At 35.3% G+C, this 27,334-nt stretch overlaps 1 protein-coding gene across 3 annotated transcripts in view; it reads right to left on the reverse strand.

The window, feature by feature from the left end:
* Positions 1-2,149: 2,149 nt before the first annotated feature.
* LOC137004961 (nuclear GTPase SLIP-GC-like) overlaps positions 2,150-27,334 on the reverse strand; it is a 31,606-nt gene continuing 6,421 nt past the window's right edge. For all 3 annotated transcript variants that reach the window (XM_067365697.1, XM_067365698.1, XM_067365696.1), the window contains 15 exons: positions 25,063-25,373; positions 24,747-24,962; positions 24,421-24,615; positions 24,127-24,305; positions 20,006-20,045; positions 19,691-19,783; positions 17,906-17,999; positions 17,619-17,755; positions 16,929-17,102; positions 16,676-16,839; positions 8,000-8,123; positions 7,678-7,786; positions 6,034-6,167; positions 5,867-5,951; positions 2,150-5,740 (listed from right to left, as the gene is read on the reverse strand). In XM_067365697.1, the coding sequence (XP_067221798.1) occupies positions 5,673-5,740; positions 5,867-5,951; positions 6,034-6,167; positions 7,678-7,786; positions 8,000-8,123; positions 16,676-16,839; positions 16,929-17,102; positions 17,619-17,755; positions 17,906-17,999; positions 19,691-19,783; positions 20,006-20,045; positions 24,127-24,305; positions 24,421-24,615; positions 24,747-24,962; positions 25,063-25,373 (2,123 nt within the window). In that variant the 3' untranslated portion in view covers positions 2,150-5,672. The remainder of the gene's footprint in view (positions 5,741-5,866; positions 5,952-6,033; positions 6,168-7,677; positions 7,787-7,999; positions 8,124-16,675; positions 16,840-16,928; positions 17,103-17,618; positions 17,756-17,905; positions 18,000-19,690; positions 19,784-20,005; positions 20,046-24,126; positions 24,306-24,420; positions 24,616-24,746; positions 24,963-25,062; positions 25,374-27,334) is intronic.

The following is a 27,334-nucleotide window of genomic DNA, read 5'->3' on the forward strand; positions in this document are numbered from 1 at the left end:
CGGGGCAAACAATATTTTGAATTTGGACTGCAGTACCTATTTCAACCACTGGGTGTCATTCCTACATAGAGCCCCTTTAAGGCCACCTAATATAAAGTGGGACCTTATTTGTACACAGAGATTGGTAGGTCAATTAGTAAAATCTGTTGACTTTATCAATCTTTGTTTCATTAAATGCCAACAGTGACAGTTCAAAAATGGCAAAAAGCACTTCTTGTGTTTTTTTGCCTCAAGTTTACATGCCTGTAACTCAAGAAGTATTAAAGGTATCTTAATATCCTTTTAGATTCTTGTTCTTAAACTTTCCTTTTGGTATCTTCATTTTAAAGGCCCTTGATGGTTCAGTCCCAGAGATATGGAGCTCTTAATGCGTCTCCATGAGTGAACTGGTAAATTGTACACATTTCAGTTGTCAAAAACCAAATATGGGTCACTTTGCATACAGCTGATGTTTTTTTCTTTTAAAAAGGAATATCTGAAGAACAAATAATGTTAAAACTAGAAATGTATGTCATGTTTTTTCTATCAGCTCAATTTCATTGAACATACCCGAGTGCCATGAATATTCCTTTTCCAAAGTTTACATGCCTGTAACTCTGAAAGTATTCAAGATATCTTAATATCCTTCTAGATTCTTATTCTTAATAACATTTTTTTTTTTTGTAATCTTCATTTTTATGGCCCTATATGGTTCAATCGTATGAATAGTGACCTTTGGTTAAATTTACATGGAATGACCCATAGGTATTTAAAAAGTTTTTGCATTAAAAACCACACACACTGACTTTTACAGTAATCCATACAACCGCATGAAGTGAAACAATAGATAACTATTAACCATCGCTTCTGACCAGCTCTCATACACACATGTGTTACAATCTACTTGTATATGAACAGAGATGAATTATTTATTTTCTTATAAATCTTTGTGTTTGTGTGAAGAAAGGGATGGCACGAATGTGAGTAAATGATGAGAGAATTTTCATTTTTCCGGTGGAGTATTATTCGCCTTTATTTGACAAAGCGCAGGTTTGCAAACAGCAGTTTATTTGTCCAGTAGCCAGGGCTGCATTAAGACCTCACTGGGCCCTGGGGCTCTATATCATTATAATGATAATGATATAGTGATATAGATAGTGATATAGTGATTTTATTATATATATATCACAATTTTTGATGCACTGAAATTCCATAATTCTTGTCACCGATTTCAGTATAAAAAAATAAAAAAAAAACAGCCAAAGTTAAAAAACACAAACAAAACAAACTTACTGAAGACAAGAAACCAGTCACAAATTGCAATAGAGCAAAGATACATAAGAAAATTACCTACTTGAAAAACTTAAAGCACAAAAAAGAAATATATTGTATTAAGTACAAATACATGGCATAGTCTTCAATATACATTCATTCTTATTTTACAAAACTGATTCAGTCAAGGACAGTGAGTGATTTTGTTTCTGTTTGATTAACATTATTGACACAAATGCAACAGCAGCTATATTAGGCTGCTTCAGAGGTATGGTTCACACAAAAATGGAAACTGACTTCCATAGTATGAAAACAATATATAGTATAGTCAATGGGAGTCAATGGGAACCAGAAACGTTTTGGTGACAAACATTCTTCTTTTGTGTTGTTGAGAACAAAGAAATTCATACATGTTTAGATCAACTTGAGGGTGAGTTAATGATGATTTTAAAAATAACTGAGATAAAACTGAGGAAGAACATGACTGAAATGATGAAACAATTGAAATTATCTCTGATCTCTAACAAAGATTAAGAGATTTTATCATTAAGTCAATATGTCAGTGAATAATAATTCACATAGGCTGTGTAATGGGGAGAAAAAAAAAAAAAAAAAAAAAGGCCTCCAGTCGACTCGGGACGAGAATTCTGATAAGCTGTCCAACATGGGCCAGGCTAGGGCATGAGCGTCTGTGAGTGCCTGTGCCGGGCTAGAGCCTACTGTTGCAGCCATTACAATAGTTCAGGTTTTTTTTTTATTGGCAAAGTAGTTATATTTCTTTTTGTTTGAAATGTTTGGAGCGTTTTTTGTTTTTGTTTGGTTAGTTAATCCAAAAATGAAAATTCTGTCATTTATTACTCACCCTCATGTCGTTCCACACCCATAAGACCTTCGTTAATCTTCAGAACAGAAATTAAGATATTTTTGATGAAATCCGATGGCTCAGTGAGGTCTGCATAGCCAGCAATGACATTTCCTCTCTCAAGATCCATTAATGTACTAAAAACATATTTAAATCAGTTCATGTGAGTACAGTGGTTCAATATTAATATTATAAAGCCACGAGAATATTTTTGGTGCGCCAAAAAAAAAAAAATAATAACGACTTATTTAGTGATAGCCGATTTCAAAACACTGCTTCAGGAAGCTTTGGAGCGTTATGAATCAGCTGTTCGAAGTGCCAAAGTCACGTGATTTCAGCCGTTGGCAGTTTGACACGGAGCCATCGGATTTCAACTAAAATATCTTAATTTGTGTTCTGAAGATGAATGAAGGTCTTACGGGTGTAGAACGACATGAGGGTGAGTAATTAATGACAGAATTTTCATTTTTGGGTGAACTAACCCTTTAAATTAAAGTCTTTGTTTTTTAAAGTGACGAAGCGGTCAGCGTCCGACAGTGAGTTAACCACGTTTGATCAGTTTAGCCTCTCAAATCAACACTTGACTTGCCTACAATAAAATCCATAGATATAAAAAACTTCAAGCATATCACAATATTAGTTTAAAGGTTTATTATCACCACCACAGTATAAAGTTTTCACTTGACCAACTTAAGTGTATTTTGTAAGTAAAAAGAAATTTTGATTTTGATGGCTGCAACACACTCCAGAAAAGATGGGACAGAGCCATGTTTACCACTGTGTCACATCACCTTTCCTTTTAATTACACTTTTTAATTGTTCGGGAATGGAGAATAATAATTGTAAAAAGTTTTGTAAGTGGAATTTTTACCCAATCTCACCTGATACAAGACATCTGCACAACAGTCTGTGGTCATCCTTGTCTGATTCTCCTTTTCATGATGGGCCATACATTATCAATAATGTCAGATCTGGACTGCAGGCAGTCAAACAGACACATCCACTCTGTGGTGTAAAGTGTCTAGAAACCACTCTGATGTATCACGTGCAGAATGAGGCCTGGCTTTGTCTTTCTACCCAGGAAAGATGTCATCTTGATGGCAGTTTATGTCTCTGTACAATCCAAATATGCGTCCACGTCAATGGTATCTTTCTATCTATCTATGGTTTTAAACTTTAAAAAGCTCTAAATGGAGCAATGCCTACTAAGATAAATTTGCTCTGCCCACTTCCAGCCTCAGACTGCTGTGATGTATGGTTCTGCGGTTCTGCAGTTAGACCGATCTCGAAATTGAAGGCTCTAATCTCTCCAAGCATTAGTAGTCCCAATGGGGGCTATATCAAAGCTTGGGTTGAAAACTCATTAATTAACTTAAGAAAAAACACATCTTCCACCAAACAAACACTTATGAAACATATACCAACTCAGACAAATAAATGTGAATACAAAAAAAAAAAAAAAATTTTTTTAAAAGATAACATTTGTTGTAAAAACATTAATTAAAGGATTGTTGCATTTTTACAGTAGTGCATTGCTGCCACATACATAATATTTTTTCCACTCAATTATGTCATTTTTTTTCTCATTAAAACGTCATTTTCTCGTAATAACGAGATATGTCGTTAAAAATATATATTTTCTACGTGACATGTACAAATTTTTATAGCCTAGATCAGTGCCTTTATCACACTTCCCCGCTTGAAAAGCAGAAGCAAATATAGTGTAAAATACATTTCGATGCCTGTATCAATGGCAGTGACTATAGCATGAGATTGTTGAGATTTGGTGTACAGTTCATCACAGATACTTCATCTAAACCAAACTTTCTAAAACTTATAAGGTAGAAAATTTTGCAAGGACCCCTCATAATAGCATATAACAGTTAGTGTGGGTGGGAGTAATGAACACAATCGGCATTTGTAAGTATGCAGTTTCTAATTATAAAGCACAATTTTATCATTTAGCATTCCTTATTTTCTGAAAAATAAGACACACCTGATTATGTCACATGCAACGGGTCAGACTTAAGTTTTACAAAAAACATAAATCTAATTGGTGTGTCATTTTATTATACATTCAAAAATGATGTAGCTAAAATACCTGTAAGCTATAAAGCTATAAACATGTATTTTAGGTTATTTCCACAACAAATCCTTTAAATTCAATACAAAACAAGAATGAAAAATATAAGTATAAAATAAACATAAATTATAGTGGCATTCATTACCAACAATATTTATCTTAACTAATTTATTTCAAGCAAAGCTGAAACTGAAACTTGGGCTCCTCTCTCATTCGGCACTAATCCAAATATTTCTATTTTCGCACTTGGGTGTTTATTGTGTTAACAATGCTTTGTACTTTACTCATGTCCCAGTATCCACGTAAAACAGCATCCTTCACATGCGCATAAACCTGTTTTGGAATAACAACACAACGGTAGAGTCTCATACTTAAGTGCAAAAAAATTGCTAAAAATTGCTACAATATTCATTCAAGTTAATTTTACTGCACAAATGCAGAGTTAAAAAAATAGTGTTTAACACATTACATGTATTGGAAAAAAATATTTAAAAAAATATTTTACCCACGTATTTCCAATCTATACAAATACAGTAGCCTAAAATAAAGTTTGTCGATATTCTTAATGAATATTCATAAACATTAGCTGGTTATTTAGAATGATTAGAAATTAATTCAATATTCAGGGACTGACTTGAATGGTATTGTTCATGCATGCAAACAATATATAGGCCTATATATTTGTTAAATCCCTCATTGGGGGCTGAGCCCCCCTAATATTGAAATCCCAATCGACCCTGTTCCAAACACGTTATTGAGCATGTGAAGGATGCTGTTTTGGGACATGAAAGCATTGGCAACAACATAATAAATATTTTAGCATGTAGAGTGCGAATAGAAACATTTGGATTTGTGCTGAATGAGAGAGGAGCTCAACACCAGTTTCAGTTTCACTTTAAATAAATTTGTTTAGGCTTTTAAAAAAATGTTGTTTGTAATGAATGCAACTATAATTTGTTTCTGTTTATTTTTACTTATATTATATTTACTTATATTTTCCAGTCTTGTTTTGTATTGAATACCAATAAAGTTAAAGAATTTTTTTGTGGAAATAGCCTAAAATACATGTTTATAGCTTAATGTTTGTAAATATTTCATTTTTACCGGTATTTTAGCTACATTATTTTTGAATGTAATAATAAAATGTGACTGATACATCAATGCGATTTATCCGGTGGAAGTTGGGACATTCTAAAACGCTTAACGTGGCTTAATGTACTAAGACAGTGATATTAAAAGACCAAACTCAGTAAACCTCATACTAATAAACCATACTATATACAGCAAAGCAGTTGAGCCCAGAATATGAATTTGTTTCATTACACATTCCGAGAAAATATGTCGTTTTAAATGAGAAAAGATGCAGTTTTAACAACATAACATTGAGTGGAAAAAATATTATGTGGCAGCAATGTTTCACCGTACATTTTAACGTGTTTGTTTCTTCTGTTAATTGTGCCATTTCTCTTGGGCCTTTTATTGCTCTGACAATCTCTCCAGTTGTCCTGACAGTCTCTCTAGCTGTTCAGTCTCTCTGGAAACATCTAGAAAAGCCATAATACAGGATGTTGTTCATTTTAGTGCTTGTGATGATTAAGAGAAGGTAGTGATTGGAAATAATACGTCTATAATTCTTTACTTGTTTCTGTGGTGTAACAGGATTCTCTTACCCCTGATTGTGATTTTGCTGGGTTGTAACAGTGAGAGTTCCATTGATTTCTTCAGTTCTGATTTAAGAGCATCATTTATGTATAGCTTTACAAAGAGCAAGACAAGATTCAATTTAGTTGTTGTACAAATTAATACATGCTTGTCTCAATGACAGCAAGATCAGTACCTTTAAGTTATTGAACTTTTTAAGCACTTCCTTTTTTGCATTGTTGAACATGTCATGTTTTATCATGTCGACTGAGGTTATCAACATTTCTTGCCTTTTCTTCATGGATCCGATTCCAGTCGCTGCTGCAGCTTCTAAAATAAGCAACACCCAGTATTTATTCATTGACTTTCTCACGGAGACACATCAGAACAAAGAAAATGTGTTTACAGTAGAACTAGTGAGCATAGTAAAGTAAAGTAAAAGCTACTGATCTGACTGAATCATCAGAAAAAAATATTGTTGATGAGAAGCAACTGGCTTTCTCTGAACAAAATGCATTAAAGTAACTTCTTTTTGCCAACAACAGCTCATACATTGCCACTTGAGTTGAACCTACATCCTTACCAGCAGGTCTTTAACAACTTAACCCCGGCCTTAAGCGCTGAGGGTATTGTACACAAAAAAGTAAAGACTCATAACTTCAAAACTATAGTAAGGAGTCAAAAGGTTGGTATCGTTTGAAAGGAAACTTTTTAACAATTTAAAATAAAAAAATTTAATTTGGACATTCTCATGCTGAGAAACTGCTGATAAACACAAAAAATAAAAGTTTGCTGAAGGGAAATTTTACATATATTTCATATTTGACATGCAATAACTCAGAAAGTCAATAAGGTAGGAGGACAATTCTTTTTTGGTGATGTTCCTCTATGTGTGAGCTGTATCTGGATCATATTTTGTGGCGATCGCATAAAGAAATCAAAAGTTACAGCATTTGAAACCAAGGTAGCCTTTTTGTTTATTCATTGGCGTTTTTAAAATCGTTCTTTCACGTGGAGTAACTCGTTATCGGCTTATTGGATTATGTTGATCTTGGACTCATTTCAATCGGGAGAATCCACTGTAAGTAATGATATGCCATTTTCTACAATCTATGCATGTTTCTTGAAATTATAAGCAGAAATGCCAAGTGATAGCTACATTTTAGTTTTAGTTAGCATCTGTGCGCTTGTGGGGTTTTATGTCGTAATTGCGTGATCAATATCTCGTGATTGACTTATTGGATTGTGCTGATGTTGGACACATTTTAATCATGAGAATCTGCTGTAAATAATGTTGTCCAATTTCCCACAATCAGAGCATGTTTCTTGAAGATAAGAGCTGAAATGTGACATAAATGCTGCATTGGTTTATATGGGTCTTGCGGGGCTTCACGTACAAAAACGCGCTCAAGTTTAATCAAAGCCCAAAAGTGATGACTCAGCACTTGTTAAGAGTTGAACAAAAAGTTGAGTTTCTAAGCTTTAAAATGATACCCCTTTTTTGTGTCATTCCATTCAGTGGTGGCTTAGTAATTTGATCATGAATTTTTTTGCGGGGGTGGTGTCCAGCTGGCAGGACACTTCGGGCTTAGTCACTAAACTGGGCAGCGTTTCACAAAAGCATCGTAAGCCTAAGTTGATCGTAACTCCATTGCCACCAATGAAGCTACGATGCTTTTGGGAAACGCAGCCCTGGTCACATTTTTTCCCCTGTTACTTTTCATCAATGTTTTTATGTTTCTTGCAGTGATTATATTAATTTCTCCTTTTTTACTTTACATAAAAATAAAAATTAAATAAATAGTTTGTGATTAATTAAAAAAATTTAACGCTAACTTACTTTCATAGTAAGAAGCCATTTCCTTCTCAATTTTGTTTTGGATTGATGAGTAGATTTCCTTCTTTATTTCAACAATTTCTTTGTTGAGACTTGCCTTCAGTTTATTTTCCTTTCAAAAAAGGGGAAAAAGCCACAAATAAGTCAGAAAAATCTTGAAACAGCGAGTGGTTGAAGTTTTTTTATATATCAGGCACACTGCTTACTTCTATACATTTCAATACCAACTGGTTTATAAAAACAGCCTGTTTAGCCTTTTTTTTTCAATGGAAGTAAAGACACACACACAGAGGAAAAGGGCCAGATTATGGACAACTGAACTCACCTCTGTTCTGATGTATCTCTGAATGTGTCGTTGCAAGGAAGATCTGGGATGAGCAGAAGCACTCTGGATAATACTGAACTTATCAATCTCCTCCTGCAGTGACTTCCCTGTTTTTCCATTCTTACTGAAGCCAAGAGAAAACAAAATAGAGTTTCATTTAATAAAAGTTTACAGAACATTGTTGTAATCCCCGAGAAATAATCTAATGCAATAATTACAGGAAGGAAATAGTGATGAAAGATTGGATCATTTTTACTTAGTTCAGCAAAATTAAGTTTAATTAAGTCTTTAATTCATTTCATTTATTAAACATTAAAGTGTTACATTTAATTAATACACTAACCGCAACTATGCATCATGAGAGAAAAATAAATGACAAGTTATCCAAAATCTATTCAGTAGTCAAGTCAATAATATGAGATAGCTTTTATATTCTATTATAGAGAAGATAAAAGTTGTAAACTCACTGTAAACAGTTTACTTTGTTAAAATTAAGGCGTCTTGCTTTATGAATGTAAATCTTCCTCTCATTACAGATAATTTAATGGATTATGTGCTGTGTAATTGTAAGGGCAAAAATAAAACCTAACTGTGTAAAGTTGGAAATAGGAACTAATTTTTGTTTCTGATAACACTTTACAATACGGGTGCACTAATATGCATTAATTCATGCTTAACTAATGCACAGATAATAATGTATGACTTAGGAACTAAACCATTGAGTACCCAGTTTCACAGATTGGGCTTAGATTAAGCCAGGATTAGGCCTTAGTTAAATTAGGACAATTAAAGGTAGGGTAAATAGTTTTGCAAAAACGCTGTTGGACATTGTTGATAGTTGAAATCAACGCAAACAAACCCACCCCTCTCTTCATTGCTCCGCCTCCAAAACTCAGACCACCCTACTCCGAGTCGTCTCGAACTCCAGACGTTGCTGGCATGTGAGGTGAGTGCACTAACAATGACGCTAAACACCGCATTCTCTAGCGGTCGTCAGTGTGCAGTGCAGTGAGAGTAGATGTCTGTTTATCACAGCTGACGCGCAACAAAATAACGCTTCACAAAAAATAAAGTGCAGATGATGAAAGAACAACAAGGAAGCGCAAAAAATTGACATACAGTACACAAGAGTAAATACAAACAAGTGTTCGTTGTTAGTTGCCAACAGCACAGCAGCTCCAGACTGTAAAAATTGTGATCACTGAGAAGTGCGCCTATGTTACACATGCACAGTTCTGGTCCTCTGGATTTAGTCTGTACTGATTTTCTAACAATTGAGCCAGACACCTGAATTGTAAGTAATGTGTTGGTCATTACTTATCATTTTAGTCAATATACTCAGGCTTTTCCTTGCCTTCTTTATGGTCAAAAGTGACCGAAGCCTTGAAATGTAACTTTTTTGTTTTTCAGAAAAACCAATCAATGTAATATATTTTTGTTCAATAATATTTTTTGATTATTATATAAAAGTTTGAGGGTATTTTATGATACTATGCAATATTTATAAAATAGAGAAAAGGCATTTAAAATCCTTTTTTTTTTTTTTTGAAGGTAGATTAGTGTCATCTGGTGGGAGAAAAAAAGAAAAACTTACATAATGCCATGGCTGTATGCTGTCGGCGGCGTCGCACCATTATGGGGCGTTCACACCAGACGCGACTTGTGCAAATAAATCAGGCTATTCGCGAGTAGTTGGACGCTTGAACATTTTGAGTTTACTCGCTTCATTTGCATATCCTCTGAATAAACACATCAACTTGTCAGCGGGAAAGTAGTTGTAAAATATGGCGAATAAGCTCAATTTGCCGGCTTTAGCTAGCTTGTAGTCTCAATGTGTGTATATATATATATATATATATATATATATATATATATATATATATATATATATACAGTACAGTCCAAAAGTTTGGAACCACTAAGATTTTTAATGTTTTTAAAAGAAGTTTCATCTGCTCACCAAGGCTACATTTATTTAATTAAAAATACAGTAAAAACAGTAATATTGTGAAATATTATTACAATTTAAAATAACTGTTTTCTATTTGAATATATTTCACAAAGTAATTTATTCCTGTGATCAAAGCTGAATTTTCAGCATCATTACTCCAGTCTTCAGTGTCACATGATCCTTCAGAAATCATTCTAATATGCTGATCTGCTGCTCAAGAAACATTTAATGTGTACAATTGTACAAAATATTTGTGTACAATATTTTTTTTCAGGATTATTTGATGAATAGAAAGTTCAAAAGAACAGTGTTTATCTGAAATCTAATCTTTTGTAACATTATAAATGTCTTTACTGCCACTTTTGATTGATTTAATATTAATAGAAATTAATTTCTTTAATTTCTTTTCAAAAAAATAAAAATAAAAATTCTTACTGACCCCAAACTTTTGAACGGTAGTGTATAATGCTACAGAAGCTTTGTATTTCAGATAAATGCTGTTCTTTTGAACTTTCTATTCATCAAGGAATCCTGAAAAAAAAAGTACACAACTGTTTTCAACATTGAAAATAATCATAAATGTTTATTGAGCAGCAAATCAGCATATTAGAATGATTTCTGAAGGATCATGTGACACTGAAGACTGGAGTAACGATGCTGAAAATTCAACTTTGCATCACAGGAATAAATTACTTTGTCAAATATATTTAAATAGTACACAGTTATTTTAAATTGTAATAATATTTCACAATATTACTGTTTTTTACTGTATTTTTAATTAAATAAATGTAGCCTTGGTGAGCAGACGAAACTTCTTTTAAAAACATTAAAAATCTTAGTGGTTCCAAACTTTTGGACTGTACTATATATATATATATATATATATATATCTATATATATATATATCTCTATATATATATATATATATAAACACCCTGAGGTAAATAAAGTAAAATAAAAAACGACAGAGCCTCAGCTGCTTTTCAACACTTTTACTTTGTCATGCCTATTCATAAAATATGCAAATACAGTAAGGTGACCAGATTTCTGAAATGGAAACCGGGGACATTTCCCATGCGAGTGGTCAAAATACCACCAAAATCTCATTTGTTATTATCTATTAATTAAAAAACGGGGACAGTACATTTTTTATTTTTTATTGCTGTGGGTTTCATATTTTACATTAATAAATATTATGATTTAATTTTATTATTAGGATTTTTGGTTCACCAAAATAACTAGCCAGTAGGCCTAACTACAAAAAACTATTAAACTATTACACTATTTTGAAAAATCACATTACAAAATATAATGTGAGATAACACAAACAATATTGGCAACATTTATTATTATTTAATATTTTAATTTTCACAAGCTGTTTATACTGTACGAAATTACAACTTTTGTCCAATGACATTTTAATTTTCTGTTAACAGCTTTACTGATACAAAAGGAGCTTTGATGTAGTATTCTTGAGTAAAGTTAATAAAATGTAGGCTAAATTATGATTTCCCACTGTAATTTGTAAAATGTTCTGTATACCTCCTCTAGGGGGGTCTGGGGGCATGCCCCCCTGGAAGAAAATTTTGTACATTTTACGGTTAAATGCATCAATCTGGTGCACTTTGGAAGCTGAAAATTAAGAGCTTCAACCCATGTACAGTGTGCACATTGAACAAAGAAACAGCATTAACTTGTACCTGGACATTAAAGAGGGTTCAAACAAACATCTTTTTGGTTGTGATATAAAGTCTACAACGTTTTAGGTGTTTTAGGATGCCAAACAATTATTACAATAAAAATAATAATATAATAATGTTTTAGGCATAGCTATATAATTATTCATATGACAATAATATCCATATAGGCTATTGTAACAAATGCACTCTAATATATATATATATATATATATATATATTTTTTTAGGCTATACTTTACATAATGTATAGGGAAATTAAAATACTATTTGTAGCCAATTTCTAAGATAAATCCTTGAGCTTTAATTTTGATGTCACCTGCTGATCGTATGAGCAAAGTGCGCACGTAAAACACGCAAAATCACTGTATTTTACAACAGAAAAATATTGTAATACAGTGAATATTGTAATACAGCAAAATATAATAGATTTTATATACAACAGCAAAATCACTGACTGAATGTTTAGCTGACACATGTGCTAAAGTTGTCATATCAGTTGTTATATCATAACAAAAACCCTTCAACTGGACCGAACGAGAGTCTCGAGGCCTGCCGCTGCTCTGAGTGAGTGACAGGAGGCGCGTCTGTGTTCAACTGCGGTGTGCGTGAACGCGCTGCCGGTGTACATACTGTAGAAAAGCGGTATTGAACTGTTTAACATATTTTAATAGAGAGATATGTTTAGAAAAAAATATATTTTTTAACAGCACTATTAAGAAACCTCTATTCTGTATGCTGGCCAGACTTTTTTGCAATGTATTTGCGGATTATTTTGAACGAGATGTAAAACGGTGACATTTCCAGGGACAGCTCCAGTCGGGGACGGAGCACCAAAAACCGGGACTGTCCCCGGAAAACGGGGACGTCTGGTCACCCTAAAATACAGTCATCGCCATAACCATTCATAATTTCGTTCGTACTAAAATTATGAATACTCAAAATTCAAATGTAAATTCCTCCACTCTTTCAACGGCTCTGCTCCATCGTAGTTCTGACTGGTGATGCGGTGCGCAATGACAGTTGGGTGATTTTACCTCTCTATTTCCTGTGAAGTGATGTATCGATGTTCCCTTATTCCCTATGCCGTTCGCAGTGCCCTTCGAACTGAACATGTTCGCTCCCTTCGGAATGGAATCTCACTTAAGATGGCGAAATACCCTGTGAAGTCCACTTCGCAGTCCACTTGCGGTCGAATGGAACGCACCTTATAGACCCTTTTACAGCCCACGTGATCAAATAGTTGCGCGCGCATTTTGGCAACGGAAGTGGTGTTGTTGCCTATTGGTTTTACTGTCTATGGTTTTAACGTGTTAGCAACTCTGAAAGTTTTTCAGGGCTCTCAAGTGTAACGCACTGAGCGTGACAGTCACTCATTTCGGTCTTTTGTCACGCACTCCCGCCACACATTGTATTTCTCACGCAGAAAAACTATTTTTCATATATTTAATATGCCGCTGCGCCGGGCAGGAATCAAGCGCGTCTCCCCTGGAGTAGCCTGCCACTTATCAGCCAATCAAAAAAAGAAAGAGGCTACACAGTAGCCAATCAGAAAATAGCACTATTGTATCTGGGTAAGATTTAACGCAACAACCAATGAAAAAAAAGCATATCCTGGAATTGTTCACCATCATCCTCGTTCACCCACAGAGCATCACTTTGATCACAGAATAAGTCATGATCTCCTATTTTAATGTTACAACAAATTCACAGCTTGTCTGACACAAACAATGACAACTTGACTACTGTTAGAGAATGTTTCCCAGATAATCAGCATCAGTTTTTCATGAGTGTCTGAACTTTAATAGTTTTACAGCCTGTTCACTGAAAACACCTGCTCAGTAGTCTAGACCTAGTTATATTTTCTTTATCACGCGATGACTGACATTTTGTCACATTAAACATCTCTCTCTCCAAATAGGCTTAATAATTTTATTAGCACTAAATAAATTATAGTGTATTACATCGTTGATGTTATTGGTCACTTTAAAAATCATGTCATGTTGTTGGATATTTGTCATTCTTGACTGTCTTTAAAACTTGAGAGCCCTGGTTTATGTATATATATCTGGCCACTGATGGCCATCTGCTAACGTCTTCTATCCACTCAACTACACAGATCTGATAGCCAGATACCATTTGATAAAGTCAACTTTTTAAAATAACTTCATCTGTCTGTGTTGCTTAATCCGCTCGCGAAGCTGTAGATATATATATCACTTTCGGAGTTGCTAACACGTTAGAACCTATGGGGAACAACACCGCTTCCGTTGCCAAAATGCGTGCGCATACGTTGCTACGTCATCATTGTGTACAAACAGTAAAAGGGTCTATAAACGTCACATTTCTCATGTCCCACCAAAGTCCCCTTAAGACAATTCATTTCACTCGGCGGCCATCTTTGAAACGCCTCTCGGGCATACTGGGCATCATACAGCTCCTATCTCTTTGAATGGGGAAACATCAAATTCTCCAAAACTGTTCAACAACCTTACGATTAAATTTCATATTTGAAATCACCAATCAAATCAAACAACAACTGTCTCATAATTTGTTTTCCAAATGCTCGAATCATGACAAAAAAAACGGTATTTTCAGGCTGGATCAAGCTAATGCGCATGCGCAGACGTAAATGCGCGTCTCCTATGCATTTCGGAGGCGCGCGTCTGACTGTTTCTATAGAAACCGGTGCTTCTAACGGCCGCTGCAGTGACGCGATGACTTTACCAATCGGTGATTGGCTCTTATTTTTTAGAAGGCGGGACTTATTCCGCCATATTGCGCATTACACTTTCTCCCATTCAAAACAATACGAGTGACATGTCTTGTGTATAGTCTTTGGTCCCGCCCATGCCTACTGACCGCGAGCTGTATGCTGTCCGCCATTTTCTCCGCGCTCGAGCCACTGTAGCGACAACGTCTGGTAAGTAATTGAGATGTTTTGTTTGATGTAAGAGTGAACATGAGTCTTCATTTACTGATATCTGAGCCGCTGAACGCAGTGGATAAGTTTTGTTTTTGAAGGGAATGAGCCACAGATCTTATACATACGATTTCTGTAACGTTGCCTGCTATTTACGTTCACAGACATAAGACTGTGTATGTGAACTGTGTGTTTGACAGAACCTTGTATGACAGTTTAAACAAAATAAAAAAAATGTGAAAGAAGTTACTTACGAGACTCGACGCCTGATAGCTGTCAAAGTGTGTGTGCTTCAGATAAGTGCGCTCAGAAAATGATCCATTGTTTAAACTGATATAGCTTTAAAACGCGTGAAAATAATAAACTGTAATGATGAAAGAAAAACTATGCCATCCGTGAGAGTCATCGCAGTATAGATGATAATCAAAACCAAGCATATGTCTTGTTAAAGGTGCCCTAGAATTAAAAATTAAATTTACCATGGCATAGTCAAATAACAAGAGTTCAGTACATGGAAATGACATACAGTGAGTCTCAAACTCCATTGTTTCCTCCTCCTTGTATAAATCTCATTTGTTTAAAAGACCTCCGAAGAACAGGCGAATCTCAACATAACACCGACTGTTACGTAACAGTCGGGATCATTAATATGTACGCCCCCAATATTTGCATATGCCAGCTCATGTTCAAGGCATTACACAAGGGCAGCCAGTATTAACGTCTGGATCTGTGCACAGCTAAATCATCAGACTAGGTAAGCAAGCAAGAACAATAGCGAAAAATGGCAGATGGAGCAATAATAACTGACATGATCCATGATATCATGATATTTTTAGTGATATTTGTAAATTGTCTTTCTAAATGTTTCATTAGCATGTTGCTAATGTACTGTTAAATGTGGTTAAAGTTACCATCGTTTCTTACTGTATTCACGGAGAAAAGAGCCGTCGCTATTTTCATTATTAAACACTTGCAGTCTGTATAATGCATAAACACAACTTCATTCTTTATAAATCTCTCCAACAGTGTAGCATTAGCCGTTAGCCACGGATCACAACCTCAAATTCATTCAGAATCAAATGTAAACAATATAACACTATACAATACTCACATAATCCGACGCATTCATGCAGTATGCATGCGGAACACTTTGTAAAGATCCATTTTGAGGGTTACATTGGCTGTGTGAACTTTGTTTATGCTGTTTAAGGCAAGCGCGAGCTCCGGGGGCGGAGAGCGTGCGATTTAAAGGGACCGCAACCCGAATCGGCGCATTTCTAATTATGCCCTAAAATAGGCAGTTAAAAAATGTATTTAAAAAAAATCTATGGGGTATTTTGAGCTGAAACTTCACAGACACATTCAGGGGACATCTTAGACTTATATTACATCTTGTAAAAAAACATTCGATGGCACCTTTAATATTTGGCAGAGAATCCGATTGAGGCAGGAACTGTGATTGTTGAGAGGGGGTGGGGCACAGCAGCTCATTTGCATTTAAAGGCACATGCACGAAAACAGCCTGTTCTTGACTGTAGTCAGAGATGCGTATACAACATGGATTTATAAATGACCTGTGAGGTATTTAAAGCTGAAACTTCACAGACACATTCTGAGGACACCTGAGACTTAAATTACATCTTGTAAAAATTATTATTGTGCATTAGTTAAGCATGAATTAATGCATATTAGTGCACCCATATTGTAAAGTGCTATACTTTAGTGTCATATAGCTATATCTATGAAAGATTTGAACCAGAAAACACAGTAGGGATGTGTATGCGGCTGTCATGAATGACTTATTGCTAGAAGGAAAGCAGTACAATCATATTTTTGGTCCTGCTCAGACTTCATAGGAAACAAAAATTAGGATGTTGTTCACTTTACAAAAAAAATGGCCTCCAATTAATCTGGCAAGGCCTCTAAACCCAGTCTTTATCTTCCTGGGCACCAGAGTCATTTTCTGGTTTATTGCTTTAGCTACATGCAACGTTTGGTGCTCATTTTCGTTAGTCACTGACCAAGAATTGTGGGTTGTTTTCATTTTATTTTATTCTAAACTGAACAAAGCATTACTAAAAAATAGAATGATGAATCAGCTCTTACGGAAAAATCTTGTTGAAATCATCGTGAAGACATTCATGCAGGTTTTTGGCCAATTCCTTGTTTAGGTCTAGATATAGTTTTTCATCCCTATTTTTTGGCAAATAGCATCCACCATTCTTGCACATAGATTGAAGGATTCTATGGAATCTTCTTCCATCCTTATTCTGAGTGACACCACACACACAAAAAAAATATGTGTTAAAAAAGCAAGAAAATGGTGAGTCATTTTGTAGAACATTAAAATCACACTTACGCGTAATATTGTGTCCATTGTGGTAGTAACACATGATTGCACTGATTTTTCCACTCCCTTTGAGAGACACTGCTCCAGAACATTATGAATGTTGACAAAACGCTTGTTCAATTTTTTTCGTCCCTTCAGTAGGTTCTTCTTTAATTCTATGTGAATGCTGGCTTTTGTTTCAGCCTAAAACACAACCATATGGCAGGAGAGAAATGCAGAATAATACACTTCTGTCAGGACCACTATCATCAAATGTGATTGATAAATGCATATAGTTTGTATTAGCGGTATGATTCTGTTCTGGGCAAGAACTCCCTGTGCATCCATGCAGCCAAGCATGGATAAGAGCAAGAAGAGCAGCAATAACCCCCCTTAGGGTAAAGAGAAAAAACCAACATAAATGTATTGTAGATATCATTAATATCAATATTTTAATGTACAACATAATTCAAGAAATTAGTCTGCTTCAAAGGGGAATCAGAAGGCCAAATCCTGATTGATGAGAGGAGGAGCTGGGGATGGTGGAGGGTAATTAGCTCCTGAGAAATGTGATAGCTGCTGATAATGCTGAAGGAGCTTACATATGGTTGCTGTGATAGGTGTCGTATTTATATAGGTAGACGTGAGTCTCCTGAGATTAAGCTGATGAGACCTGCCAGAACTAACACTACGCTTGATATTGGCAGTGAAATATCATACCGTTTTCTTTTCTGTATCCAGTTGAACACTTTGGATCAAGGACAAAACTCCCTTTGCTTCATTGACATAATCTCTGGTCAGTTCTCTCCTGATGTTCTTGTTAAGAATCCTCAGATCATCCTGCAGCTTTGGGATTTCTACAGATATATACAGTTTCCAAAACACGTGTATATTGGATTAATTTCATCAGAACTTTGTCTGGTTCATAAATGATTGATCTTCAGATTAATCAAAAATATTTTTTTGTTATGAATAATGGTAAAATAAATGCAATGTATATATTTTACCTGTTTCACTATGTTCAAGGTTTAATTCTTGGTCAAAGAATGCATTGGAACTTACAGTAAAAACTTGAAAATCATTGTCAGTGTTGAGTATTTTCTAGAAAGAAATAAAGAAAAGAATAATAAAAGACATGGTATTAAAGAAAACTTCTGGGGGTTCCCTGAGAATGGAACGAGATGCTGTGTCAGTTGCTGATGATATGTCCCACAGAACCAGGTGTCTGAAGCACATGTAAAATCCCGGAAAACTTTTTAGCTGACAGTAGTCCTAGTATGACGTCACATGGAGCGTAACATACGGAATCCCCAGACGTTCTCTTTCAAGGTAACTCAGTTAATGAAGCTATAGGGATGTTAAAGGATTAGTTCACTTTCAAATGAAAATTACTCACCCTCAAGCCATCCTTTCTTCTGATGAACACAATTAAAGAAATATTAACAAATACCCTGACGCATCTGAGATTTATAATGGCAGTGAGCGTTACCAAACGAGTATGAACTGAAGAAAGTGCTTCCATCCACATCCATCCATCAACACATACTCCACACGGCTCCAGGAGGGTTATTAAAGGCCTTCTGAAGTGAAGCGATGCATTTGTGTAAGAAAAATATCCATATTTAAATGAGTTATGAAGTAAAATATCTAGCTTCTGCCAGACCGACTTCCGTATTCAATGTACAAAGAAAGTGTAAAACTCTTGCAGTTCACAAAGCTTACGCTACATCCTACGCCTTCCTTATTCAACTTACAGAAAAAAGTGTAACAGACGTGACGCTGTTTACACTTTCTTCGTAACTTGGATATGGAAGGCGGTGTGGTGGAAGTGAAATATTTTAATTATTTAACTTTATAAATATGGATATTTTTCTGACATTAACACATCGTTTCACTTCAGAAGGCCTTTATTAACCCCCCGGAGCCATGTGGATTACATTTATGATGGATGGATGTGGATGGCGACACTTTCTTCAGCTCATCATACTTGTTGATCCCATTCACTGCCATTATAGAGAAGTACAGAGTAATAAAGTACTTACAAATCATTTGCAAACTATAGTTAATTAATTCATAGTTAAAGGATTAGTTCGCTTCTGAATGAAAATTTGATGATAATTTACTCACCCCAATGACCTTCAACCTGTTGAACCCCAGTGAAGTCCACTATGTAGAGAAAAATCCTGGAATGTTTTCCTTAAAAACCTTAATTTCTTTTCGACTGAAGAAAGAAAGACCTAAACATTTTGGATGACATGGGGGTGAGTAAATTATCAGGACATTTTAATTCAGAAGTGAACTAATCCTTTAATATATTGTTGTTTCTACACTCGGATCCAAGGGGTTGTTACAGTGAAAACTCAATGCTACATCGAGATCGTCTGCTGCACTATAAGCTTGTCTTCAAACTGTTGCGAATCACCGTTGATTGCTCCACATATTCAGGCAAGATCATAAAATGATAATCTAAGCAGTGACTACAGAAAAAGTGTTACCAACTCACTCTGATATTCACAGCCACTCACAAATAAAGCTTAAAACAATAAAGCTCATGACATGTCATGCAGGTGCCCTTTTATACTCAAGGATGCTCCATGTAATATCATAGACTGCAGTCAGCCAATAAGATTGCTGTGATTTCACATATGCTTCAGACACCAGGTTTTGCGGGACACATCCCCATAGCATCAGCAACTGACACAGTATTGAGTTCCCTTTAAAGGGAACCTCCTATCAGTAGAAATCATTGAAAATTTTGATGACAATAAGGAATTTTTTTAAAAGATAAAAACCTTGATATCAGAGTTTTCAAGCCTTTCTTTGACGTCCACCTTGGCATGTTCATTTCTATGAAGTATGCACTCTTTTTTCTGCTCCGGGGAAGACTGATTAAAAACACCACTGTATGAATATAAGTTGTCTAATATAGATCTATTGTGAAATCTGATACAAAGGTTGATTATGCGCTATACTTTACATAGCAGATTTTCCTTTTCCTCTCAGTAAATCGATACATTTGTTAAATTTCAGTTACAATGATATGAAAAATCCCAATGACCAGCAAATTTACTCAAGGAGCAATGTATGTTATCCTATATTTTCCAAACCTTGTCTCTTGTGAGTGGGCCTCTTCTAAGCCTTGCAGATCTAAAAAATAAAATAAAAAATCAAGTCAGAAGAAGGGTTTGTTGTATTGAAATTCTGTTCTTTTCACGGCATTAGTATACAACCCGAATTCCGGAAAGGTTTGGACGTTTTTTAAATTTGAATAAAATGAAAACTAAAAGACTTTTAAATGAAATGAGCAAATATTTTATTCACAATAGAACATAGATAACATAAAAAATGTTTAAACTGAGAAATTTTACACTTTTATCCACTAAATGAGCTAATTTCAAATTTGATGCCTGCTACAGGTCTCAAAAAAATTGGCACGGGGGCAACAAATGGCTGAAAAAGCAAGAAACTGTAGAAATCTCTGTGCGTAAGGGACAAGGCAACACTGCATCACTCATCTGAAAGATTGTGTCAATGACATTACTAAATGGGCTCAGGAATACTTCCAGAAAGCACTGTCGGTAAACACAATCCGCCGTGCCATCTGCAGATGCCACCTAAAGCTCTATCATGCAAAAAGGAAGCCATATGTGAACATGGAGAAGCACCGTCCAGAAGCACCGTCGTGTCCTGTGAGCCGAGGCTCATTTAAAATGGACTGTTTCAAAGTGGAAAAGTGTTGTATGGTCAGAAGTCCAAATTTGACATTCTTGTTGGAAATCACAGACGCCGTGTCCTCCGGGCTAAAGAGGAGGGAGACCTTCCAGCATGTTATCAGCGTTCAGTTCAAAAGCCAGCATCTCTGATGGTACGTGGGTGCATAAGTGCATACAGTATGAGCAGCTTGCATGTTTTGAAAGGCACTATGAATGCTGAAAGGTATATAGGTTTTAGAGCAGGGGTGGGCAACAGTTTTAGTCTGAGGGCCACAGTTACTTTGGCAAAGTAAACGGAGGGCCACACTTTGGACAATTGCAATTAAACATAGTTACATGATTAAATGGTACAAATTAATGCAATGCAAATATGTATAAGGCTACTCTACAGTTACTTTGACAGCCTATTTCAAGGCCTGATACTTATTTTTGCTAGGCCTGTCTGACCTAGGCTACTCTAAGGTTACAATTACTGGATTTACTTTCAAGGATTCATTTCCTACACTACCCTGCATATTGTTCAACTGTCATTCATACCAGCTGTAGCTTTTCAAGATAGAAAACTATTAACAAAACTGCAAATGTATGTGTGCAAGTTACATTAACATACAGACTTCAGGCAATCTGGCTTGGAATTATCAAATTTAATTGAGGCTATATATCAGAGGGAGACCTTCATCACTGAATGAAAAACATATTCAGTTTTCAGTTGTGATTATTATTTTTTTTGTAATTTCTTTCACATATTTTGTTAAAATCTTTTATAAAATAGAACACAGTTTAAGTGCAGATCAACTTCATCACACGTATATTTGCTTGAAAGATATAAAGGGCCTATATAGGCCTATGCATCTCACAAAATTTAAATTAGATTTAGAAACTTCAGAAAGGTTTAAGACTCCAGCTTCGATATTTAACCACTGTTTATGATTAAACTGGTTTGCAGTGACATTAATTTCTTAATTTATGCTAGGAGTGCAAAATAATTAATCTGTAACGATCGTTATTTTGAATAGAAATCATTATACTCACACAACATTTATTCTCGTCTTCTCCGGTTTATTTGTGTTCAAATACATAAAAAATACAGCATCCGCCAGGCCTATTAGTCCAATGGTGCGCATATTTGGAGAAATAATGATTAGTTATCATGTTAGTGAAATATTTCGTCATACAGAAAAACATTTTTATTCATTTTTCACTGAATTATGCGATCTGAAGAGCTCAAACAGCGAACGCAGCCAGATGTGTCTCCTCTTCCTGATTTGCGTCAGACCTGTCAATCATCTCACGTCACGTGGTTCATCATGCGTGATAACTAAGCTAAAGTGACATTTCTTCACTGAAACAAGAAGCTAATAAATGCACAATTTAAGTATTTGTACGATTATGTGTTTTGTGTGTGATTTTCGTGCGATTTGGGGTTTTCATATAAATAATGAATGTCCAAATTGCGAGTGCATCGAGCGCATCGCGGGGGCCGGATTGAAGCAATATGCGGGCCGGATCCGGCCCCCGGGCCGTATATTGCCCATGTATGTTTTAGAGCAACATATGCTCCCCTCCAGACAACGTCTATTTCAGGGAAGGCCTTGTGTATTTCAGCAGGACAATGCAAAACCACATACTGCAGCTATTACAACAGCATGGCTTCGTCGTAGAAGAGTCTGGGTGCTGAATTGGCCTATCTGCAGTCCAGATCTTTTGCCTATAGAGAAAATACATCAAAGACGACCACAAACTCTTCAGCAGCTGGAAACCTATATCAGGCAAGAATGGGACCAAATTTCAACACCAAAACTCCAGAAACTCATAACCTTGATGCCCAGACGTCTTCACACTGTTTTGAAAAGAAGAGGAGATGCTACACCATGGTAAACATGACCCCGTCCCAACTTTGAGACCTGTAGCAGGCGTCACATTTGAAATGAGCTCATTTGGTACATAAAATTGTAAAATCAGTTTAAACATTTGTTATGTTATCTATGTTGTATTGTGAATAATATATTTGATCATGTGATTTGAAAGTCTTTTTCATTTTATACAAACTTAAAAAACGTCCCAACTTTTCTGAAATTCAGGTTGTACAAACAGATACAGTATAAAATGCTTTAGGTACCTCTTGTCAAACTTAGAATTAGACCACTTCCCAGCCCTGTACTTATATGCAGTGTTGGGGAGTAGTTAACTACTTGTAGCGGCGCTACTAGTTTAACTACATTTTTCAGTAGCTTGTATGTAGTTCAGCTACTTTTAAAACAGTGTAACTTTTCCAGTAATTAACTACATTTTCCAGCAAGTAGCAGTGTAGCGCGACCAAAAGCTACAAGCTACTTTCCATTTTGCGTTCTGGCGAGCCTAATTCATACATAAAGTAGCACAGCGTCTTCAGATCACGAACTAAAATCGTGCATTACCGCCATCTATTGTTATATAACGCATCTTGCGGCTTTATCAATTCATCAGCAGTTCATCGAGAAGAGATCGCCTGATGATTATGTAAATGACAAAGCATCCATCAGTTGAACTGAAAACAAAATCGCGATATAGTTTAGTGCGCTTATCACATGGCAAAGGCTGATCTAATAAAATCGGTTGCTCGGGTATAAGAATGTTCACACGAGAAGCGCGTGATTCGCGTCTCAAAGCTTTATCACTGCATGTGCTGTGAGTTTAACCTGCATTTTTCTGTGTATCCAATTTAAGTTCCGGTTCGGTTTAAGTGCTGGTCCGGTTCCAGAATCAAATCATTGAGGGTGCCTCTGAAATAAGTGAGGGTGCTATAGTAAAGTGCAGATGTAATGTGTAAACAACGGCTCCACCATAATAAGAATAGCAATGTGTAGTGAGACATTTAGGATTTTAAGTCATTTTACAAATAATTGGAATAGAATTTCAAAAATATAGACACAAAAATTCTAATATTTTTCTAGTCTGCATTTACATTTCTTATTATTATTCTTATTATTGCATATTTTTGTCCCGTGTTATGGTTATGGTAGCAATTTTTAGTGTGAATCCTGCATTTATTTGTAGATATCACTTCTGAAACTGCAGAGTGCAATTGGTCGTCGGTCCTCGCATAGCATGATAAACAAAACTTATATTAAAATTCTGAATGTATTATTTATAAACTGTGCAAAGAGAGTCAGTGTGAGATATAGGCCTCATTTGAGTATTGTATCTTTTGATATAGTTTACAAAATAAAACAGTACGTTTTGAAATCATAATTGTAGTGCATTGCTTTGTTTTAAACCCCAAACATCTTACTTAAACATTCTTCATTAACAGTTATCTATTTGTAATAAGCTATGTCATTTAAAAAAAAAATCAAAGTAGTTTCAATGTAGCTAGCTACTTTTTGATAGTAACTTGTAGTGTAGCTAACTACTTTCAGAAGGGTAGCTTGACTGTAGTTTAACTACTTTAATTTATGAGTAGCTTGTAGCTTGTCAAACTACAGTTTCAGAGTAGCTTCCCCAACACTGCTTATATGGGTATATAACAAAAATACCTAATATAGCCTTGAGGATTGATCTCATCAGTCTTTGTACAGATGAAATTAATGCGTTTGCACTTTCCTCCTGGTCCCAATTCTTCAGTACAGTACTTTAAAATCCCCCAGGGTTCCTTGTCTTTGATTGCTCGATTGATAGCACTTACAATCCAAACAAAAGAGCACTCTCTCAGTTTCTACAGGATTTGAAATAGTGATTTAGATGACATGGTTGTAGTAGCATAATAGATTGTGTAATTCTATAATGACTAATTAGTGCAATTTTGTTTCAAAAGAGTGTTATATATTTACAGATTTCCACAGATCATCTCTGATCTTGTTGCAGTCTCCAGTCCCCGGAATATCAACCAGCACAACGTGTTCCAGAAGTTCATGACGATCTGGGATTTTGATCGTCACACTCTTCACAAGCGGCCAGTACCAGTCACCGGGACTTGACTCACTGTGTTGTATGTAACTTGCAACATCGTCGGTAAATTCAAAGACCTGTGGAGACAATGAAGTTTTTTAATTCACTGACAAGCAAAATATATAGAATCCATCATGATGCATTTAATATTGTCATGAAACTGGTCTGGTGTTAAAAATGAAACGTTTAGTCTCCTAAAAAAACTTACATCAGTGTTTGAGATTGTTTTCTTAGTGGTAGACAAAATGGTTTCAATCTCAGCAAATTTGTCATCTTTCTTGAGCTCTTCTAATGTTTTCTTTTTTGCATCAGCTCCATAAAGTGCAGTGATCTTTTCTACAGCAGTTTCAATCAAGTCTTCGTCCACATCATCACTTTCATCCGACAAAACTCTGAAAAGATCTTTGAGCTCTTTCTCCCACTCCTGCAATATAGAAAACAAAGCTTTATTTTGCTCTGTCTATCGGATTCATTTACAGTTACAATAACAGTAATTAAAGGCATGGTAAGATAAATGAGGAAACCTCTTTAGAGAAGAGTTCAATCTCTGCTATGTAGTTGGAGTTAGTCAGATTGGCTTCCACCTGAGTAATAATGGCTGTACAGGCACCATAACTATCAGATGGCAGAAGATCCCTTTTCTCCAGGACTGCATTCAACAGGGAACTCTTTCCATCTCCTGTTTTTCCAAAAATCCCCATAGTTGCTTTCTTCCTGCTGACTTTATTCATTTGATTTATCTTTGAAATGATTTCTCTGTGCATCAAGAAAGCTTGATTTAAGTTGTCAGTGACACTTTTCATGATTTTCTTTGCATGCTCCATGATCTCCATATCTGTGTGCAATGAAGGAGAGGATCACAGTGGGGATGGTTTTAAAATAAATAAATTAAATTACACTCACTTTATGAAATTTCAAAATCTATGTAACACATCATCATAATCCAGTTGACAGGTGCCAAAACGGTATATGGGCAAACTTCATCTTTCTCCATTGACAGCTACTGACCAGTCATATTTCTGATGAAATAACATTTTTTCAAGAAACTTATAAATCACAGATATTTAATTGTACTATTGTAGATGTTTTACAAGTACAACAGTTTTGAAATAGACATATATTTGCTGCAAAAAATTATAAAATATCACATGCATGGATCAGTAGTCTCAGAGAAAAGAAAAAAGATGTGGTACAATTAAATGATAAAAATGTGTAAAACAATCCCTTTAAATTTGTCCCGTACACTGTAAAAAAAACCTGTAATTTTTCAGTAGTTTTGCTGTTTTTTGGGGGGGTTTTTTTACAGATTTTTCCTGTATTTTTGAAATACAGAAAATATTAATAAAATTACTAAAATGGACTGTGAATTTACATGTCTAATGTAAAATAACATGAAAAAACTGTATCTGTGAATAACAAAAAATAGTTTTTTTGACAATCGCTTTACCCTCATCCACTGTTCCCTCCAATAGTTTACTATATAGTCCACTTGACAAGTGAAAACATGCGAGCAAATTCAGACACCGAGGGCCCTATCATACGCTCGGCACAATGCAACAGCAGGTGTGACGCAAGTGTTTTTGCTAGTTTCAGCCAGATGCAGTTATCATTTTCATGCCCTGCACCACGTTGTTTAACCCTCTGGAGTCTGAGGCTGATTTGGGGCCTGAAGAAGTTTTGACATGCCCTGACATTTGTGCTTTTTTCAGTTGTTCATAAACATATAAATGACAAAAGTGTCATTACACTGTATTCAGCACAAACTAGGCTACAATAATATTTGAGGAACATGTATGCACATGTTTGTGTTTTTGAAGGAATAATGTTTATGCGTGGTTATTGAAAAAACAAAAAACTTAAGTCACTGAAATAAAGCCAAAAAATATATATTAAATCTGTGTTCACAAGACTTCTGGGTATTAGAGATTGTAGACTGGAGTTTTTGCTAAAAATTATGCTTCCTACTCCTTCAAATAAAACAATATATTGATTTAGTTTTTGTAAGACACTTTTTGCCAAGAAACACAGTATGCGTGGAGGCGTGAATCACCACTGAATAATGGGCCATTCTCACCTGAGAAGACAAAAGAATTGCATAGTAATGAGCTGAAATGACTTGCATATTAATGAGGCATTTCAGTCAGGTAGGCTATGAAAAAAACCTTCTGTGATGTCTCAAGCTCATCATGATATATTAAACATACAGAAAAATATTATTACAATATAAAGTAATGGTTTTATATTATACTTTAAAATATAATGTATTTCTGTGATGCAAAGAGTCTGAATATAGGCTTTTAGTTTAAAAGCATGCACATTTGGAGAAATATTGGATTCTCATATGCTTATGTCAATTTTCTATACAGAGGAGTTATATTTATTTAATATTCATTGTCATTACTATGAGTGCTGGTGTTTTCAATTCATCCTTGAAGTCAGAGGGCGCTCTCTGTGCATTTTTAGTCCACAAATTCATCTAAAAGAAGAAGAGGCTATTCCATGAATGGAGTTTCCAATTCATACTGCAGCCGGAGGGCGCTAAAGAAACAAAAACTCATCTAAAATTCATCTATAGAAGAAAAGAAAACAGGAACTAACTGCATGTCTTCTAGAGCTCGCTAACCATGACTTTTACATCCAGATAAACACTTTTCAAGACAATAAATACACGATTGAGATAATAAATGCATGCATTGACTGAATTAGCGTCTGAATAGCGCTGGCTCCGTGGGTGTGGCCGCATTAGCGGGTAATGAGCTGAATCTCAGACTTCTGACATGGCTCTCTTTTCATACA

Source organism: Chanodichthys erythropterus, chromosome 17, assembly GCF_024489055.1.
Source record: "Chanodichthys erythropterus isolate Z2021 chromosome 17, ASM2448905v1, whole genome shotgun sequence".
NCBI lineage: Eukaryota > Metazoa > Chordata > Actinopteri > Cypriniformes > Xenocyprididae > Chanodichthys > Chanodichthys erythropterus.